The sequence below is a fragment of the Haliotis cracherodii genome, unplaced genomic scaffold (genome assembly GCF_022045235.1).
Source record: "Haliotis cracherodii isolate W230 unplaced genomic scaffold, xgHalCrac1.p SCAF_13, whole genome shotgun sequence".
Lineage (NCBI taxonomy): Eukaryota > Metazoa > Mollusca > Gastropoda > Lepetellida > Haliotidae > Haliotis > Haliotis cracherodii.
The window spans coordinates 19,684,748-19,705,080 of NW_027266268.1; the positions used below are offsets into that span (position 1 = coordinate 19,684,748).

A 20,333-nucleotide genomic window follows, 5' to 3' on the forward strand; every position below is an offset into this window, starting at 1 on the left:
CATTTCACTATTGCAGCAGCGTTCAACAGAGGAAGGAACATCACATGTTGTTCTTTTGGCTGAAGAATGCACACACAAACAAGCAAAACCATTTCAAAACAACCCATAGTATATTCTAATGTACCCCCGTCCTGTTTTAGCAAGATGGGTAATTATGTGCCTCAATTAAAAGGACCGTTCACCCAGGATGTAGATAGTGTTAACACAATGCCTGACCATGAGTAAAACTGGTCATATCACATGAAGGAAGTACTGGGAAAACAAGACAAACATAGCCTCCAAAACCAATTGCCCATATGCCAATGTTCTGGAATGTGCACACTCTGTTGCTATGATACAACATTCAATTAATGTGGTAAAAAGGGTATTGAGCATTTGAATCCGGGTCAGATGCATGTGCTTGCCTTGGATGAACCACTATACACAATTGCTAAAACCATCCAGTGAAACTGTCCGGAATTATATATGATGAACTTCCTTATCATGTTTGATAGATTTGCACATAGAAATAGTTGCTTTCAGGATTCTCAGATACTGTCCCGAAGGAAGTAGATGGAAAACTGCAATCTGTGCTGCTGAAATCGCCTCATTCTGCTGATTCCTTCATCATGTGTACCCACCTTACCAACATCAGACATATGTGCGATATAAGGAAACAGAAGCGAACACAGAAGATCCTTTCAGAAACTGGTGTGCACCGAAGTAAGCTGCTCAGCCCGTTTCAGTACTGGCCCCTTGTTCTTGAACAAGAACACCCAATTCTAAAAGAAGATTTCCCAAAGTTTGCAGCATCGCTGTTATATTAATGGCTTGCATTTCACATATATGTCCCTTTACAGTAGAGCACGAGCACCGCTGTAACACGAATATTGTTCCGGTGGATTCGTGACACACAAAACTAAACGGACATTCTCTTGTGTGGCACAAGGTCAGACACATGAACAATTCAATAGCCGTATGAAAAGAGATGGAGGTGCAGTTGGATTGACTGAAACAGCCGAGAGTTTTCTTCTAGAGGCCCACAGAATTCAAAGACATTGTCACTATTTCATGCCTTCACCGGTTCATATGTTTCGGATACGTGTCAAGTATGTCCTGAAGTCACCAATGCTTTCCCATCATCAGCAGATATCTCTGACAACACAATGCAGATTCTTGAGCGGTTTGTCGTTCTCACTGGTTTATTTGGAAGGTCAATGAAAGGCAAAATCTCTGTTCATGAAGATCTCAGACAATTGACTTTTCAACCCAAAGAGGCAGCTCTGAGACAGCACCAATGCATATATGGGGACAGGTGCTTCACAAACGTCCTACACTACAGAATCTTGTAGTCAGCAGTTGGGAGAGTACTTGCAGTAAAATATGGATACCCAAATGGACAACACTTGGTCAGGCACAAAGAAGTGTTATAAACTAACACTACACCTGTAAGTCTTGCAAGCCTTTGTAAACTTCACACTGCCTTTTTTGAGTACAGTGCTATGTGATACTTTGAAGGAAAGTGTTCACTGTAAGTGAATTATGGAACCGTAAACACATACATTGAACTGATATTCCTGGTCCTACTTAAGTAGGAAGTAAGTTAATGTCATAGGTTCATGGCAACAATGTCTTTTACATACATTCCTGTTTTTAAGATATAAATCCATTCCCAGATGAGTGGTTTTGGGGTGATCTTATATAAACTAGGTGGAACATTTCTCAGTCGACAATTTATAAAAAAATATGTCGAGAAAAGATCATAGACATTACATATTAATTGATACAATGTCACTTAGAAATGTTTCATCATATCAAAACTTATTAACTTATCCTTAGTCCAACGATACCAAATGATATCTATATCTGCTGTAGAAATAACTAAAACATATTGGAGGCCATCTTGGATATTCGTCATCACCAGGGGGCGCTGCATACCAGATTTGAATTACATAAAGCATTGTTGCAATTGATCCTGAAAAAGATACTGTGATAAATTGAATGAATTGACCAGATAATTATGATAAATGAGTATAGACTAAAGTCATTAGAGATTTCAACCACGTCGGCGGCCATCTTTGACTGTCATCACCACCAGGGGGTGCTGCATACTAGGTTTGAATTATATACAGGATTGTTGTGATTACTCCTAAATACATTACAATGATAATTTGTATAAATTGGCCAGATAACTATGATGTGTTGAGTATAGATTGATATCATTTGAGATTTCAGCCATGGTGGTGGCCATCTTGGATTTTCTAACACCAGTGGACGCCGCAAGCTATATTTGAATTATATACAGCTCTGCTGCAATTCATTCCGCATGCATTAGTATGGATATATGTATTAATGGATCAAATAAGTATGATATATTGAGTATATATTGATACCATTAGAGAGTTCAGCCATCTTGGATTTTCTACCACCAGGGGGCTCTGCTGCGGTGGATCCATATCCAAAAATGTTCCGAATGGTTCAATGTATAAGTGTGCCAAGTCTGGTGCTTTTAACCCAAAGTGCACAATTGTAGCCTTAACCGCCCCACTATTATGAATGAAGCAGAAATACCATCCAAGAGAGGCATATTCTGTTATGAATGAAGCATAGAATGTCTACCAAGAGAGGCAGATTCTGTTATGAATGAAGCATACAATACCACCCACGATAGGCAGATTTTGTTATGAATAAAGCATACAATACCACCCAAGAGAGGCATATTCTGTTATGAATGAAGCATAGAATGTCTCCCAAGAGAGGCAGATTCTTTTATGAATGAAGCATGCAATACCACCCACGATAGGCAGATACTATTATAAATAAAGCATGGAATGTCTCCCAAGAGAGACAGATTCTATTATGAATGAAGCATAGTATGTCTCCCAGAAAGGCAGATTCTGTTATGAATGTAGCATACAATATCATCCACGACAGGCAGATTCTGTTATGAATAAAGCCTACAATATCACCTACGACAGGCAGATTCTGAAATGACCTAACCATATTTAAATTATCGAACAGTTGCAGAAATTCTGCTGAAACACACCCATTGTGATAACCAGAAGCTTCTATCCAACATTGCACGATGAATTGCTGACTGCCTGGCCTGTCTGATTAATGGGTTAAACACAGACACTTTCACGCAGGACGTAGAACATTCTTTTACCTGGGACAATTACCTGTGACTACGAGTTTTAAGTTGGCTCCTCTGTTTAAAACCCAATGTCATTTTGAGCAAAGAAACGTATGAAATATCAACTTGACAAAGAAATTTTACTGAAGCAGACCATATTGTACTGTTGACTTACGATTGTATATTTGTGGCGTCATTGTCTACGTGTGGCCTCATAGTCTGTTTGTGGCGTCATTGTCTATTTGTGGCGTCATTGTCTATGTGTGGCGACATTGTTAAGTCATGACGTCACCTTGCATTGCTGTCAACAATGGAGCATAGTAACGATTTATCGCTTCGACAATTTTTGAAACTATGGGAAACACGTGTCACACTTTCTACATTGCTTTCCTTCTGCTTTTCTGGGTAATTTAATTATTTATTTCGGATGGATGCGTTCTCGTGAAATATACACACCGCATGTACAGTATATAAGATATAATTTAATGTATATATTGCATCAAAAATGACATGCTTTTAATAACAAATATGAAATCCAATGCTATTCCCTATTTTGACATGTATCTTATGTTCCCGTTTTTTCAGGTGAACAATTGACGTGCCTTAACATGTGTTTGTGACGGGTGCCACCGGTGGGGCAGGATACGCTCACCTTTTGCGAACACCTGGTATCATTACTATTTGATAGTGATTCATACACACATGTTCATGATATAGTTGCAACCGTACAAAAGACTTTGCTTTTGCCAGAGATTTCTCATGAAATGAAAAGGGTTTTGTCGCTTTTATTTATGCAGCACATGGGACATAATTTGTTTCTTTTTAAAGTATATCATGACATGCTGAAACAAAGAAACAAAGGTCATTTTAAGAGGCCGGGTGAACAGTGCCATGTCGAATGCTTGACGATAATATTGTTCTGAACTGCTTACAGAAGATATTATCTCGGAATGCTTAAAGTTAATATTGCTCTGAAATGTTTATAGAAGATATTGTCTTGGAATGATATAGTCGGAATCGGCTTTGGCAGACATTTCTTATATCACTTACTTCTTGTCGCTTTTATTTGTGCAGTACGGAAGCGTAGTAGGGCCACGGGGGAATTATTTTTTGTCTAAGTATCTCCTACGTAGGACTTATTATCTCCTACGTAGGACTTATTATCTCCTATGTAGGACTTAGTATCTCTTACGAAGGACTTAGTATCTCCTAAGTAGGACGTACTATCTCCTACGTAGGACTTAGTATCTGCTAAGTAGGACGTACTATCTCCTACGTAGAACTTACTATCTCCTACGTAGGACTTATTATCTCCTACGTAGGACTTAGTATCTCCTACGTAGGACTTAGTATCTCCTACGTAGGACTTAGTATCTTAGGACTTAGTATCTCCTACGTAGGACTTAGTATCTCCTATGAAGGACTTAGTATCTCCTAAGTAGGACGTACTATCTCCTACGTAGAACTTACTATCTCCTACGTAGGACGTACTATCTCCTACGAAGGACTTAGTATCGCCTAAGTAGGACGTACTATCTCCTACGTAGAACTTACTATCTCCTACGTAGGACGTATTATCTCCTATGCAGGACTTACTATCTCCTACGTAGGACGTACTATCTCCTATGAAGGACTTACTATCTCCTACGTAGAACATACTATCTCCTACGTAGGACGTACTATCTCCTACGTAGGACTTAATATCACCGTGGCCCTACTACGCTTCCGTAGTGCATCATATGGAACAAAATGTGATTTTTTTAAAGTATATCATGACATGCTGAAACAAAGAAACAAATGTCAATCAAAGAGGCCGCGTTCACACCGCCTTCTTATCTTACTCCCCAGCTCGGATGTCATTCGATGTAACATAAACGATTTCAGAACACTTACACTCCAGCCTGATGACAATTAAAACCACAAGGGAAATGTGAGCTAGAATTTCTGACTTAGTGAATAATTGATTTGGAGATGCTTCTTTAGCCTTTATAGTTTCCTATCGTGGGTATGAAGGTCGTCGTGGCTTAGTGTGAAACTGGCACCGTTAGCTGTTACTGTCATTTGTACAGGAACAAGCCGTGCATGAAATCTTGAGACTAACATGGAGATGGGTGGCAATCATAAAATGTGGAGGCTACACATGCAGATGGTAAGCTAAAATAAAATGGGGTGCCTAACATAAAGTAAAGAGGCTAAAATGTAGACGGGAGGTTGACATCCAGATGGGTGAGTAAGATAAAGTATCGAGGCTAACATGCAGGTGGGAGACTGACATAAAATGAGGAGGCTAAAACGTAGACGGGAGGCTAACATCCAGATGGGAGGATAACATAAAGTATCGAGGCTAACATACAGGTGAGAGGCTAACATAAAGTGGGGAGGCTAAAATGTAGACGGGAGGCTGACATCCAGATGGGAGGATAACATAAAGTACCGAGGCTAACATGCAGGTGAGAGGCTTACATATACTGGGAAGACTAAAATGTAGACGGGAGGCTAACTTCCCAAACGGAGGATAACAAGACGCAGAAAGGCTGACATGCATGGCCCTATGTAGGTGAGAGGACAACGGGCCATGCAGTAACAATCTGGTGTGACATCTCCGTGACTGGAGTTCCTTAATTCTTTATGGATGTGTAACGATGTGTTTCCATGTGTTCGTGCACTGACTGTAATGTATTGGTTTATTTACCCACTCGTGTGCATTCCTAATATGAAGCATGTAATCTTTTGTACCATTTATGTTTGCGTCGCTGAGATAATTAAGTTGTTGGTATATTCCTCCAACATGAAGCATTTTGGGAACTCGTGGGAATTCGTGTTAGAAAGGACTTTTCATTGCTGCTCGTACAAGGCGATTAAATTGGATAGGGTGGTCAGGCTCGGTAGCTTGGCTGATTGAATATTATCGTAACCCGGTGGCGTGGATTGATTTTCATGTTTTCACTTACAAGTTAAACTGCCCCAGAGTAGGCTAATTTACAAGCTTGATGTACTTGGAGATTAGGGCTGACTCTGGCGTTTAACACATTTCACTCATATACTCTCATGTTATTTCAATCTCGGCTCGGAGTCAGTATACTGTGTCTGAGTGGGGTATCCATGTTAAACTGCGACATGGTATCTCAGTGAGCTAGCTATAAATCGGCATCAGTCCGGACTAGTACAAGCAGCCACACAAACACACACACGTACATGCACGTCGCTATATAAGTGCAATAATCTTGGACGCGACGTTTAACCCCATTTCACCTCACCTCACATTCCAGCTATATGACGGCGGTCTGTAAATAATCGTGTCTGGAACAGACAATCCAGTTGAGATACGATGACAAGCATAAACCAAGTCAGCGACCCTAACTCCCCGATCCCGTTATTCGCCTCTTACGACAAGCATAGTCGCCTTTTACGACAAGCATGGATTGCTGAAGACCTATTCTACCCCGGATCTGTGATGCACTAAGATCACTGGACCGTGACGAGCAGGGTTTTACGACACGATGACGCCTGACAATAATCAGTTTCGTAAATATTATAAGAAGGTGATGGAGTAGCTGAACTGAATAATGTCATCTCTAAAACGGTTTATACTGTCATATGTGACAGAAGTAAATATGGCTGATGCATACAACAACAATGTGTGGAAATGGCTAATAAAATAAATATGAATACCTGCACATGGAGATTCGTGGATGTATTGTCCTGAGATGTGTGGACAAATTAGAGATTTCCCACAGGGCGTCTCAAAATAAGGTAAAGCAATCTGCCTTGTCATCTATACTGACAGTGAGTATTTGTCCACCACACCCGTCAAGATCCGGGGTAGAATAGCTCTTCAACAACCCATGCTTGCTGTTAAAGGCGACTATGCTGGTCAGGCTAGCTGACTTGATTGATGCTTATCATCGTATCCCAATAAAGTAGGTCGATGCTCATGATGTCAATTACTGGATTGTCTGGACCAAAGTCGATTATTTACACACCGCCGTAATATAGCTGGAATATTACTGAGTGCGGTGCTAAACAACAAACAACTTCCATGCAAGCACACTCAACACAACTGCCAGATGAAATAGATTGAACCTGTAAACAATACAAATTCAAGAAATGATACAATCAACATTCAGTGGGAAAAGACGTTTGCTGGTGTCTATAGAATTAGAAACACAACGCCGCGTCCTACGCGATGTCAGAGCTGAAGAACCAGTTGAAGATGTTAAAGATGCTATATGTGAATGTGCTAAGAATCGTGATGTAACAATTACAAATCATCTTCCATATGCAAGGGAGTTAACTGAATATAAAAGTCCAGTTTCAAGCCTTGTCGAAATGGGCTTGAATCCCACGGCTCGATCGTAGCGCCACCAGTGGCTATTACGAGTTATGTCCCTTCTAAGCCTCTCCTATGGACCAATCAGATTCCACCTCTCGTGTCACATGCATTTGCTTCAAGCAAAATGGCGGCGCCAAGTCAAGACGATCTGATCGATAATCAAGATCTGTATTGTGATAAAAGGGGTCTTACATCGCGAAAAGCATCAGATCACGTGAGCATCTTGATTAAAAACATGAAAAGATTTAGAAAATATGTTGACAACGAGTTGGCGGTGCACATGCTTTGGAAATCCTGCAATCGACCGAAATCTGCATGACAGTTCACGAACCGGATTTCGATTTCGTTGCACGATTTTGATTGGACTATGCATAGACTCGAGAGTCCAGCCAAAATGTAACTCCATAATACCAGCCTAGTTCAACAAGAGTGGAAACAGGACTTTTATAGTCAGTCAGTCAGTCAGAGGATTACAAATGTGAGACTCGCGAAACACTGGGAAGGGTGACGCAATCCTACCTACACCATTCGAATAAGTGTCTCAACGTAATGTGCAGATAACATCTTGGATGATGATTACTTCTGGACTGAAATGTTAATTGTCGTGACTGGGTACCGACTAATGTGTGATACAATGATGTGCTTGAACACTAATACCGAAAATGAACAATAACAGACTTGTGAAATATAGACGTGTTTTTATGACATTCAATCGCATGACTTTGTTCAAAACTTAAAAGCTGTGACATTATGGTTTTATTACCGCCTAGGCGATAAACGTGAATCTTTATGGCTTGTATGATGTAAAGAGGGAAACAACACTCCAACTTTGGAGGTCTTGGAATATGGATTGGTTTTTAATTGGCTGATTCAAATTTTGCGTATTATGGACCATAATTTCGACTGTTTCGACTTGTGTTTAGCGCTATTTTCGCTGCGCTGCAAGAACCGACTCCTATGCGAGGATCGAAGAATGGGAACATACAAATGTATACAATAACGAGCTACAGCCAAACCGACATGTGTTTTGGTTGTTGATTAATGCATACATGACTATCTGTCAACATCATCTTACGTACAATATAAAACTACATAGTATACCTCCAGAGAATTCGGGTAAACGAACTTGGTCAATAAATATGTGTAATTTGAGATAAATTATGACTAAATATGATGGTTTACCTCCTGCTCGGTATTGCTTTATATGCAGAAATATTGATTACCGCGTGCATTTTCTTGTAAACTAAGCTAGAAATAGCAATGGGAAGTACGCACATTTTCTACTAATCTACCAGTGATTCGGTTTAAAATACTCAATAAATATAACTTCAAAGGATTTTACTCAGTGAAATTATTATTATATCAAAAATACTATGTTTTTATTTCGAGTTGCATTAGTCGCAACTTTTACTGTATATACACTAATGTCCAAAAGAAACAATACCCAGTGTTTGAAAGGTTATGGAAGAAAAACATAACCATGCAGAATATTCATATTGGACCATATTTCATTAGAGCAATCTTTTAACATCATGTGTCCAAAAATTCATTAAATCAAACTCTAACATGCAGACGGACGGGCCCAGAAAGACGCTTGGGGTCAACAACGAAAGTCACAGTCATAACACTTGACGAGGCAAGTGTCTAAAAATCAGAATACTCTTCGTAATGTCACGTTAATATACGTTGCCATTCGGCAAGGAGGCATTGTTCCAATTCCTGGCGGGTGACCGGAGCCACTAGGCGATTTCTGATTTGGCGAATGAGGTGGTCCCATAAATGTTCAATGGGGTTCATGTCTGACGATCATGACAGCCATGGTGAAACCTAATTGTTCGCGTTGTTAACGAAGTTCTGCGTCAACCATGCCGTATGCGGCGTCGCATGGTCGTGATGGAAAATAATTCCACGGGGCTGTTGCTTGATGAATGGATCAACAACTGGGCGCAAAACTTCATTCACTCGTTCATCGGAGAACATAACACGTGCGCAAGTCAGATATTGAGGTTTAACAACGCTCCTCGGTAGGGTCGATGCGCTCTGATACCATGGGGCTCGTAATCTCCTGTACACGGTGTGTCGGCTGATCCTGTGTCTCAGTGCCGTCACTGCCGTCACTGCCGTTAGCGGTTTCGGAGGTGAATTGTCCGGATGTAGCGGTCTTGAATGGGCGTAGTCACCCGTGGTCTTCCGCGTCTTCCTGTCTGTCGTCCGGCCTGTGTGACGTAACCATTGCATCAAGCTTGTGACGGCTACATGGGCGCATCCAAACGTTCTGGCAATGACGGCGTGCGTCGCCCCCTGTTAGTCCAATCTCCCTCTCTATCGCAATTAAGCGTACCATTTCTTTGGTGTGACTTTTTTGTGTTGTGTTCCTCACAAGTCAGCCGTTTCAGACAGTAGATTTGCACGTGCAGTCCGTGCTGGGGCACCTGACATCGAGTTTGCGAAGTGCACGTTTTTTACGTAAATTGTCAAAAGTTTTCCGTTTATTCCCACCGATTACATCTGGCTTGGTACGTGGGATATGTTTAAGTATGTTTTCAAATAAAATCAATCACGTGTTACAAAAATATTTTACAAATAGTTGGTATCGTTTCTTTTGGACATTAGTTTATTCAAACGTATAACCATAAATTGTCGGATATGTTTTATGTATGGACAAACTTGATCAATCACCGATTACACCTCTCGCGTTCTTGCTACAGCAAATGAATGAAACAAAATGCAAAAAACGTAAACAACTGAGAAAAATATATGAAATTATTAGTCAGTTACCTTGTTCGATAAATGTCTCCGTCAATATCCACATAAAGGACCTATATCCCCCATACAGTTAGAGCTTACAAGAAAACTTGCTGGATGTCGTGTGTGTTTGTAACAATGTACTATTTTGAAATATGTATAGCGTTTGTGGATATAATAACCTGTCGTCGTCTCTCAACTGATCCCGAAAGTTTGTTTCAGGTGTTTCACATTGATGTCTCATTGGTCAGCTGAGATAACACACGTGACAAATAAGTCCACGATGTCCATGGTTCTTTAAAAACACCAATTGAGTTGAATAATAATGAGCAATATTGTCGGCTAGTGAATTATGTTGTTGTTACATAGGCACTTAACGCCCAGATATAGGTGTATATGCTTTAGTAAAACCTACATATATAAACATTTATTTTGACAAGGCCACTGTGTAAGATAACAGTTAATAATCAATCAACGTATTGTCGGTTTATCCTATGATCTATGTGTTTTTTTACCTACTCAAATGACCATTCCTCTCCTGCGGCCAGGTGCATATTACATAACACCACATGAGACCTGGATTAATAACCAAATCTTAGATTAATAACCCCAGACACAAGAAATGCCAAATGTGAATCACTAACTGATAAATATCCTTGACACCCTCAGAGACAGGGGTGAACGTTATTGAGTTATTTTGCATATTATGCATATCCGGCATATTTTAGGTTATTTTTGTCAGGTGATCTGATTGGTTCTACCACTAATTATCTAAAGTAGAGTCATCAACTGAGCTACAAGTGAATAATGACTAACACACAGGTGTACGGTAATACCATGAAATAGAGAATCTCACCCGAGTGTCTTTTGATATCAAATATATCAACACGAGTTGATAAAAGTGGAAAAATTCCGAGGCTTGCCAAGGATTTTTGCCACTTTTATCAACGAGTGTTGATATATTTGATATCAAAAGACACGAGGGTGAGATTTAATTTATCATCCAACATCATTCTTTCAACTTTTTCAATTTGTAGATGTTAATTAGCAGTGTCTTCAGTGTAAAAAGAACTGCTAACAGCTTCAGTAGCAGAGCCATTAGTGATGTCATTTGATTGTGACGTCATGGTAACCAGTGATGTCACAATGGTCTGCAAAGCATTGTGATGTAATTTCATTGCAGCGATATCTACAGTGTAGATATCGCTTGATCTCATCCAAGCGATATCTCCTGTGGGAGCCAGTTTTGGATGATAAATACAGGTGACAAACAAAGGAATAGTATTTTTGAATTATATGCAATTTGACTGGAAAATAAGGGTCGTTGTTGTTTACAATATATGAACTTAACTTCATTGTTGCAATAACAATAACAACTACTTGCTACACACCACATTAACATTGTACATACACATTTACACCCCCTGACGGATTTTGCAAGCTGAAAGGTTATAGTAAGCTTCATCCAATCAAAGGCGAAGATTCAAGGGGATTTCCCCTCGCTGTCAACGAGGTGGTCCGAAGCCTCGTCTGTTGGGTTGCTGACACTTATTGGCATCTGGTGGTAACAAGGGCTAATTAAAACGGCACCGACAGGACGACGGGGAATTGGAGTGCAGTTTCACTACGTTAAATGTCAGGATAACAACTCCTCTCAAAGAGGCGCAGTTGGTATGGGCATATTTATTCGTAAAAGGACATGTTCGAGTACCTCAGCAACCAGCATACCTTCATGCAGGCATATCATTTGGGCTAAACTCCTCATAGTAAATGCCCTGCGTATATAACCGGTGCTCGCTTCCCCTCACCCAACGTATTATATAGTGTGTACATAGAAGAACTTAATAATGTACTGGAGATTTATGATAGATGTTTTTTTATCAGGAGGTAGACAATTTTACTAGGGGATTTTAATGCAGACTTCGTCACAGAACCATATTCAAACGCGGAGCGAAATATCTGCAAAGCCTTTCTATCGTACACCTTTTAACCCTCACAAGCAAATGTAAAACAATGAGATTTTTTGTTTGTTTGTTTGTATAACGACGCACTCAACAATATTCCTGCTTTATGACGGCGGTCTGTAAATAATCGAGTCTGGACCAGACAAACCAGTCATTGACATCATGATCATCGATCAACGCAATTGGGATACGATGACATTCATCAACCAAGTCAGCGGGCCTGACCATCCTATCCCGCTAGTTGCCTCTTACTACAAGCACAGTCGCCTTTTACGAAAAGCATGGGTTGCTGAAGACCTATTCTACCCCGGATCTTCACGGGTCTAAAACTATAAGAAGTATGACAGGTTAGTAACGGTGTTGGTTATACATTACATATTGGCTATTGTGCAATATTCATACGTTGAGTACTGATACCCAGCCACGCCACTATGGCGGTGAACATCTTAACTGGCGTAAAGCTAATGACGTAGACTGTATGCTATTCCGATATGAAACTTAAAACTATTTAGATGTGCTCAGTTTGACGAGACTGAGTACGCGTCTCCTAGTGAATACACTGAACATTATCGCGACTATATCCTACAATCGTTACATGCTGCTGCTAAACTATGTATGCCATGTTTAAAAGTCCAGTCTCATTTAAAGAAAAAAAATAGTTTTATTAAGCTGTATCGTACAATGCGACAACGTCCGACTCGTAATGAATGGATCTCTAATCATAAATCCCATGATAAAGAGGATGCAGAATGCATTGGGTTTAAAAGAGCAAAACGCATCTTTAGAAAGCAACATCGTCATTCCAAACGAAAGCTGAGAGACCAAATGTTCCAGCAATATATGAAGCAAATGAGGTTGATATAACAGAGTACTTTAGAGTAACAAGAGATATAACAGAAAGAAGGAACAAACCCAGACGCTTGTGTATAATGGAGAGTCCTGTAATACACAGGTAGGAATTTGTCATTTTTTGAAAAGTTGTCTAGGCCAAATCATGATATCTGTTTTAACTATGTTATAATTTACATGTAAGAGTGAGTGAGTATGTTTGTTGGTTGTTTTACGCCGCACTCAGCAATATATCAGCTATATGACGGCGGTCTGTAAATAATCGAGTCTGGACCAGACAAATCCAGTGATTGACATCACGATCCACGCAATCGGGATGCGATGACATGCATCAACCAAGTCAGCGAGCCTGACCACCCGATCTCGTTAGTCGCCTCTTACGACAAGCATAGTCGCCTTTTACGGCAAGCATGGGTCGCTGAAGACGTCTTCTATCCCGTATCTTCACGGGTAACATATGCTAATAGATGACATTTGAAATACAATGCCAGTAAAAGTGGATTCCCTTTTCGGAATATTCGCAAATCTGTCTGTCAAGATGTACTTCCTTCTAAAATGGAAAATGTGACTTCTGCTGGATTGCCTTTCAGCACATCACAGAAAACCCTAGAAAGAAATCATTTTATATGTGAAAAAATGTTAGTCAATATAAATAATCATGGTCTATATTTTGCATTTGATCTTGGTTTAAATCTTACCCCAGCTGTAAAAAAGATTTGTCACGTGTCAAGTTAAATATCATGTTACTCTCATTACCGTCGGAGGGGGGGGGGGGGGGGGGGGGGGGGGGGAGGAGGAGGAGGAGGTAAGGAGATATTGTTACGTGTGGCGTGGCACATAGAATATCCTATTTATTATATTCTTTGTGAGGGAGTGAAAATTCAATTATTTCATTTCAATTATAAAACCTGAAAACGTAAATTCTAATTGACCACCCCTTGTATTTGCGACCATAAAATTAGTTTGCAAAATCTTTAATATATACACAAAAGTATCAAAAAATATTTAGGGTCACTAAAATACATATGGATACAAAACAGCTTTAAAAAATACATTTGAAAACTATCGAAACCGCAGTTGGAAGCGAATGAACACACGCTGGTCAAGTAACAAAAATGCCGCTTTTTTACATGAAGCAGAAACAGTATATACTAACTGGATTCAACGTTTAAGATAATAAGAAATATCATTCAAGAGCTGTAAGCGTGTTCATAAACCTGCATTGCAATGGTCATCATGTTACTGCTCGGTGCATGTGGTGCATGTGGTGCACGTGGTCTTCTGGTGACATTCATGTAGATGCAAGAAGTTCAGTTAAAACAAACTATATAGAAATAGTTCATCTTAGTTTTCCTTTCATGTAAATACCATAGTCACCCCTATTTCTTCTAACTTTGATGGCAAAGAGTATTTACAAACATAAATAAGTACAACGTAACAAATGTCATATTTGGAATAAAACTCTCTCTGTAAAGTGCAAATCCTAGTAATTTTTGGAGTTGAGTCCCATCTGGGACAAAAATGAAAATTTGACAAATGGTAGTCACAAGCTTCGTGTACCACTCTGACAAGTGTACATTGGCACGGGTACAACTTTGCAATATGTTCGCTACTTATTAAACGCACTAATTATAAAGTTTAAAATTTTACCCATCATATTATTCTCAAAAAGGTTTGAGGAACCATTTTACATGTCCACGTTAGATTTTGAGGAAGTTATTGAGGCATGTGACATCTCCATTTAATAATCTGAAGTGGCAGTCAAACATAACAAATGTTATATTTGGGATAACACTTTCTTTGTAAAGTACAGATTCTCGTACTTTTTGGGGTTGAGTCCGGGATTCGAACCCACACAGCCAAAGTGAGGCACCTAATCGCCAGCATACAAAGTCAGCGATCTAATCCACTTAGCCACCGAGGCTTCCACAAAAATGAAAGTCCGAAAACTGGCCATGGGAACCCTGCCAATTTACACTTGTCTACACAAAGTATGTGATCTAGACTACCAGTGTAATCCCAAATATAACATTTGTTACATTTGACTACTTTCTAAATGGCATTGTGTGTTCATGGAAGTAAAACAGTTTTGAACATTATTTGTAGTGGCGACCATATTGTAAATTTGGTCCAGGTATAAATCCATTTTTCAATTTTTCACTGAAAGAGCAAGTTAAACAGAATACTACCAAAACACTAGTCTGCCTCACAGAACCTGAACTTTATTAGTTTCCTCTCTACCTTCTACTGTAAAGCTATAGCCCTAAAACATGAAGCAAGTCTAAATTTTCCAAAAGCTCTCATCTCAGTGTGTCTCTTTTTCAGTTTATTGGAGTTATTGGTTTCTATCAAAATTATATATTTTCAAAGACTAAGCCTTAGTCTACTAACATTCCTAAGTATGAGCCTAACCCAAAACCATCGTTAGTAATGGCTAATGAATTGCCTAATTGGGCTTAAACCCGATATATATAAATGCTTATCTCATTGAACATAATTCAAATATTGGTCAAGTGATGTCAGTTTCCAGTGAATAGACACTTTATTAGTTATTACCCCCAAACCTTTTTTTCAAAGAGTTGATTTGGTCACTGTAGTTTCACTGTTTTGTCTTGGAGTGTTACGTTTCAATCCTAGAGGGTCAAGCTGGCCCATGTCATCAGTGTCCTAAAGTAAACAAACTTGGACCAGCTTGCCCATGCCTGCTTCATCAGAGCAGGGGATCAACTGATAAGATCATGGCTAAAGAGTATCAGATTCAGTGAGAGGGGGATGCTGACAGGGAGAGTTTCGGCTTGTGCCATTAACTGTAAATGACTATCTGTCATTATTTTGCCTCGTCAATGAAGAACTAACGTAAAAAGAAAGTCAACAGTTTGTGTACGGGCCAGACACTTACGATAAAGGGAGACAATTTGTGGGGAGGTAACTCTTTTAAGACAATAGTTCCGTCAAGCGCAGTGAAATATCAAGTGTTATGTTCACTGCAATGAAAATATCATTTTTGTCAAATTAAGAAAACTCAGTCTTTCACACGTAAGTATATAATGCATGGGGATATTACCATGTGGGTTATTTGTTTGTAATGTATGATGTAAACTGTCATCTGGCTCGCTGATATGGTTGATGCATGTCATCGTTTCCCAATTGCGTGGACCGATGCTCATGACAGGCAGGTCTGCTTCAGACTCGAGTATTTACATACCGCTGTAATATTGCTGAACGTGGCGTTAAACAACAAACAAACAAACAAACATGTCATTTTTCAAAATGGCGCAAATGCCCCAAGGGTTTAGTTTCAATTCATGAAGCCCGTAAGGCATTAAACTGTTATATATACATTATAAGTACTTCACTGAATCCAAAATAGATTTTTTTGAATACCCATTGAGTTGGAATCTCGAAATATTTCCTGAGGGAACATACAGAATGAAACGCTCAGTAATCCATTTACACGCGTCAATACTTCCTGAAATATTTACTGATGTTGCAATTATGTTGGGGTTGTTTTTTTAGAGAAGATATTATTCAGCACTCATCGCTTCAAAACATACTTTTTTTCAAACAGAGCCAAACATTATATTTTTTCAAGCATTTTCGAACTACAATCGACCGCCACAATGTATGTCACATTGGATGCAATGTGTGAATCTCCTCTCGGCATTCGTCGCATTCTCCCTATTAGTCGGTTGCCTTGTTGTGCCTTCACATCGAGTCCATCAAGTAGGACACGGTATTAATGCGCTCTCGAGCAGTTCACTTAACGATATAACCAAATAAATTATTCGAATTTTTATCTTTAAATTATTATTGATATCACAAAATCGAATTTAAGATATTAAATGAATTTGTGATATCTAAAAATGGATTTGAGAATATCTTAAAATGGATTAAAGATATCACTAAATCGAATTTGTGACATCAATAAATGAATTATTGATATAAAATAGGGGTTAAATAGTAAAGCCGTATCAAACTGGAGAGACAAGTGTTGTCAGACGGTAGTTATTGATAACAACCATTTAACATACATGACAAACGTCTCGTAACGAGTAAAACATAATACTAGCAGGGAATTGTCCCACGCCCACGTGATAGGTTGACGCTGCACAGGCATCGCAGTTATACATGACTCATGCGTTGTTTACAAGAACTCTTTGACTGGTAGCCCCTGGTCGCCTGCAGCAAGGACAGGGTTGATTGGCAAAATAGCGTTGTAGCACATGATGGAACAGTATCTGACACAGAGGCGTCGGTGTACACAGACAGAGGATATTACATTTGAACGAATACACTGATTTTTAGACATCCTTTAAACATGTCTGTTTGCAAAGTACAAATGAATATTGCTTCATCACTGCGACGTTTTGGGAACATGTTTGAGTTTATGTGTGCCTGCGACTACGCTTGTCGTCAGAGGCGAATGACGGGATCGGGTGGTCTGGCTCGCTGACTTGGTTGATGCAAGTTATCGATCCCAACTGCGTTGATCGATGCTCGTGATGTCAATCACTGGATTGCCTGGTCAATCAATCAAACAATTATACGTGCTTGAGAGACGACATTTACAAATAAAACAGACCGAAGGATAGACAAATGGTCCGAAGAGTTCATCTTTATTAAATGTCCAGTATTAAAGTTTTTGCTTCTCTGAAGTGTACGTGTAACATTTGCCGTCGCTGATCACCGGATTGTCTGGTCCAGACTCGATTAGTTTTACATGTGTTGCTGGGTGCGGCGTTAATCAGCAAACAAAAACGTTTTTTATGAAAATTGTGTGAGTGACGGGTGCTATCGGTAGGGTAAGACACCTGGTGTCATCGCTTATAGTCAGTGATCCATTCATAGAATCTTCGTCAGTACTTTTTGCCTTTGACGCCCTACGAATTTGTTTCGGTAAATAATCGAGACTGATTCTTCTCTGGCATTGACGTTTTGAATACACAAAGTGTTAAATCGGTAAAAGCGACGAGATAGGAACTTCTATATCACCCTCTTTCATAACCTGACCAATCACAAAGTCTATGGATATTGCAAAGTAATATACTTATGACGTAATTTGCCTTGTGACGTCAAACCAGTAATGCCATACATGATGACAATTAACTGTTTATGCTGATAGGAACATGTGCTTTTCAGTGATCCCTTCGTTCTCAGATTTTCAGTGATGCATTCATATTTTTTTCACAACTATTTTGCTTTTTACGACCAATGGAATTCATTTCGGCGGATGGTCTTACGTTGACTTTTAATATTTTAAAACAATCTCAAAGATTTTCTTCTGAAGTAAACTTTTAATTGACATTTATAAAATAGATTAAGTAAGCACCTGCTGCAAACATTTAAAGTTGAGAATGAGAAAGTCTGTTTGTGATTCCAAAGTCGTGTTGTTTATGCCTAGGTAATAGGTTAGATTTTTTGTTAAATAATATTAGATTTGTTCACTAGTATATGTAAAAGATCATACACGAGGAGTGAGTGAGTATGGTTTTACGCCGCTTTTAGCAATATTCCAGCAATATCACGGCCGGGGACACCACAAATGGTCTTCACACATGATTGTACCCATGTCGGGAATCGAACGCGGGTCTTCGGCGTGACGAGCGAACACTTTAACCACTAGGCTACCCGACCGCCCCTAATACACGAGGAACTAGACTTCGCTCATAGCCCATATGTATGCAAACGAGATTAAGGAAACGATTTGCGTTGAAACGAAATGGTTGATAGATAATATTATATTCGTGGGTTTGCAATACTGATTTTTGTTTTGCCCATTTAAAACTGCTTGTATTCAAAGTGTTGATGGACTGAAACAAGATGTCAACCATGGACGATGGCATTGAAATCATGAATGCAACACACTCGGTGTGGCCACAAAGAGATTGTATGTCGCCGCAAAATCATCCAAAACATGGTTTAACCCCTCACATATAACCCCTCATCCAACCCTTGACACTGAACTCCTCACATACAACCCCTCACATCCAACCCCTCACATATAACCCATCACACCCGAACCCTAACATATAACCGTCACATCCAACCACTTACATCCAACCCCTGACACCCAACCCCTCACATACAACCCGTCACACCCAACCCCTCACATATAACCCATTACACCCAACCCCTCACATATAACCCCTCACATCCAACCCCTAACATATAACCCCTCACATCCAACCCCTGACACTGAACTCCTCACATCCAACCCCTCACATCCAACCCCTCACATATAACCCCTCACATCCAACCCCTCACATATAACCCCTCACATCCAACCCCTGACACTGAACTCCTCACATCAAACCCCTCACACCCAACCCCTCACATATAACCCCTCACATACAACCCCTCACACCCAACCCCTCACATATAACCCCTCACACCCAACCCCTAACATACAACCCCTTACATACAACCCCTCACATACAACCCCTCACATATAACCCCTCAGATCCAACCCCTGACACTGAACTCCTCACATCCAACCCCTCACATATAACCCATCACACCCAACCCCTCACATATAACCCCTCACACCCAACCCCTCACATATAACCCCTCACATCCAACCCCTCACATCCAACCCCTCACATACAACCCCTCACACCCAACCCCTCACATATAACCCCTCACACACAACCCCTCACATATAACCCCTCACACACAACCCCTCACATATAACCCCTCACACACAACCCCTCACATATAACCCCTCACATACAACCCCTCACATACAGCCCCTCACATCGACCCCTCACATACAACCCCTCACATCCATCCCCTCACATATACCCCCTCATATCCAACTCCTCACATCCAACCCCTCACATCCAACCCCTCACATCCAACCCCTGACACCCAACCCCTCACATCGACCCCTGACACTCAACCCCTCACATCCAACCCCTGACACCAAACCCCTCATATCCAACCTCTCACATCCAACCCCTCACATTCAACCCCTCACATCCAACCCCTCACATCCAACCCCTGACACCCAACCCCTCATATCCAACCCCTCACATCCAACCCCTCACATTCAACCCCTCACATTCAACCCCTCACATCCAACCCCTCACATCCACCCCCTGACACCCAACCCCTCATATGCAACCCCCTCACATCCAACCCCTCACATCGACCCCTCACATACAACCCATCACATCCTACCCCGCACACCCAACCCCTAACAAACATGCAACCCCTCACAACCAATCCTTGACATCCAACCCCTCTCAATACATCCCTCACACCCAACCCCTGACACCAGAGCCCTAACCTCAAGTTGGTGTCCTGAACGACGCAGGATCTATTAGCCCAG

General features: G+C 40.4%; 1 protein-coding gene across 1 annotated transcript; it reads left to right on the forward strand.

The window, feature by feature from the left end:
• Positions 1 to 18,823: 18,823 nt before the first annotated feature.
• On the forward strand, positions 18,824 to 20,202 carry LOC139458507 (uncharacterized). Its single transcript, XM_071239943.1, has 2 exons — positions 18,824 to 18,871; positions 19,750 to 20,202. The coding sequence occupies exons 1-2, from the start codon at positions 18,824 to 18,826 to the stop codon at positions 20,200 to 20,202; spliced, it is 501 nt and encodes a 166-aa protein (XP_071096044.1).
• The last annotated feature ends 131 nt before the right edge of the window (positions 20,203 to 20,333 follow it).

What these genes read in the sequence shown, in the direction of transcription:
- LOC139458507 (XM_071239943.1), top strand. Translation starts at nt 18,824, where the DNA reads ATGTCAACCATGGACGATGGCATTGAAATCATGAATGCAACACACTCG. An exon ending in TCATGAATGCAACACACTCG is followed by an intron (nt 18,872 to 19,749) that starts GTGTGGCCACAA and finishes CCTCACATACAG; the next exon opens with CCCCTCACATCGACCCCTCA.